The 1,314-nt window shown below is 34.9% G+C and overlaps 1 protein-coding gene across 2 annotated transcripts in view; it reads left to right on the forward strand.

Annotated features, from left to right (window-relative positions):
- The window catches only part of LCAT3 (lecithin:cholesterol acyltransferase 3), a 7,354-nt gene extending 6,276 nt beyond the window's left edge, over nt 1-1,078 (forward strand). The window contains exons 11-12 of one of the 2 annotated variants that reach the window (XR_839854.1): nt 1-15; nt 583-685. Coding sequence is in view for 1 of the 2 variants with exons in the window: in XM_011008720.1 (XP_011007022.1) it covers nt 1-15; nt 583-744 (177 nt within the window). In the remaining variant the exon portion in view is untranslated. Of the gene's footprint in view, nt 16-582 lie in introns of both variants that reach the window. The other variant, XM_011008720.1, reaches the window with a different exon arrangement.
- The last annotated feature ends 236 nt before the right edge of the window (nt 1,079-1,314 follow it).

The raw sequence follows: 1,314 nt of genomic DNA on the forward strand, positions 1-1,314 counted from the left end.
GCTGAATCAGCAAAGGTGCTTCTTCTAACCTTTCGTTTGATTTCTATTATGTACTTCAAAAATTATACAAGGATGGTGATTTGATGGTCTTGGGGGTGAAATTCTGCTGTCAATTGCCAAAACATTATAGCAACTGAAATTCTCTGTTGGAGTGTGACCAAAGATGAAATAGTGGGTAATCCTGAATAAAAGAGGGTTCATGCATCATTTTGTGTTTGTAGATGCAGTGAATGGAGAGGTACCATATAAAAACCATAATGTTCAATAGCTTAATGCCGCAATCATTTTTACCATGGGTTCACATGATGTCAAAATATTTAATGTTAGTTCATCCTCTCCTCTTCCCCGAATCTTTAAATGTTTAGCTAGGAAAAATAGGAGAACGAGAAGTAGAAGCGGGAGTGGATTAGACTGAATATTTTTGCTGTATTTTAGATAAATCAATTTTGCTACTAAGCATGCCTATCTTGTTTGTGTAATCTTCTTGAGTTTTCACTACTACTGTTCAATATTCAAGCTTCAGCTTTTTCTCCAAAAAGTTTAAATGTGTACTGAATTCTGAATAATCTTTCTGGTACACAGGCAGACGGTTTTGTGGCAGTGGAAAGAGTAGGAGTTGCTGCTAATCACCGTGGACTGCTGTGTGACAAAGCAACATTTCAACTTATACAGAAATGGTTGGGAGTTGAGCAGAAGGTCAGTAAGCATTCAAAGACATCCCAAGTGGCGGATGCTTCTCCATAACCTAAATGCTGCTTAAAAAGAAAAGCAGCTCAGAATTGATATTTGCACGGTGGTGTAAATATGGACATTAATAATTTTCTTTAACACCAAATAATAGTAGTAATAATAATTTTCACAAAAATAATATATTTATAATAGTAGTAGTAAATATGACAATTCTTAAAGTATTTTTTAAATATTCCGCTCAAACCACATCTTAAGGCCGGTGGTTGAGTGTTATCAGTGCTTGAGTTGGGTTTGGTTTATTCTATACTTCCTTTGTGTTGTTCTTCCACTTGCATAAAAGTGGGAGGAATGTTTATGAACAGGGTCTAAATAATTATTTACTTGATTACTTGGGAGTGGTTCGCTTATTGCTCTAAGCTTATATCAGTTTCTAATTATGGGCGCTGCTAATTGTAATTAAGAACTATAATAATCAACTGGACAGAATAAATCATTTGCATAGAGATGCTTCTATCACAAACAATGGTACGCGATTGGATACTGAGTTTCATCTACCCTAAACTAAGAAGCTGACGGAAAATTAGTGAAATTAAAGGATTATTTATCTATGAGTTTGACACTTCT

Source organism: Populus euphratica, unplaced genomic scaffold (genome assembly GCF_000495115.2).
Source record: "Populus euphratica unplaced genomic scaffold, PopEup_1.0 scaffold1.1, whole genome shotgun sequence".
In the NCBI taxonomy this organism is placed as follows: domain Eukaryota; kingdom Viridiplantae; phylum Streptophyta; class Magnoliopsida; order Malpighiales; family Salicaceae; genus Populus; species Populus euphratica.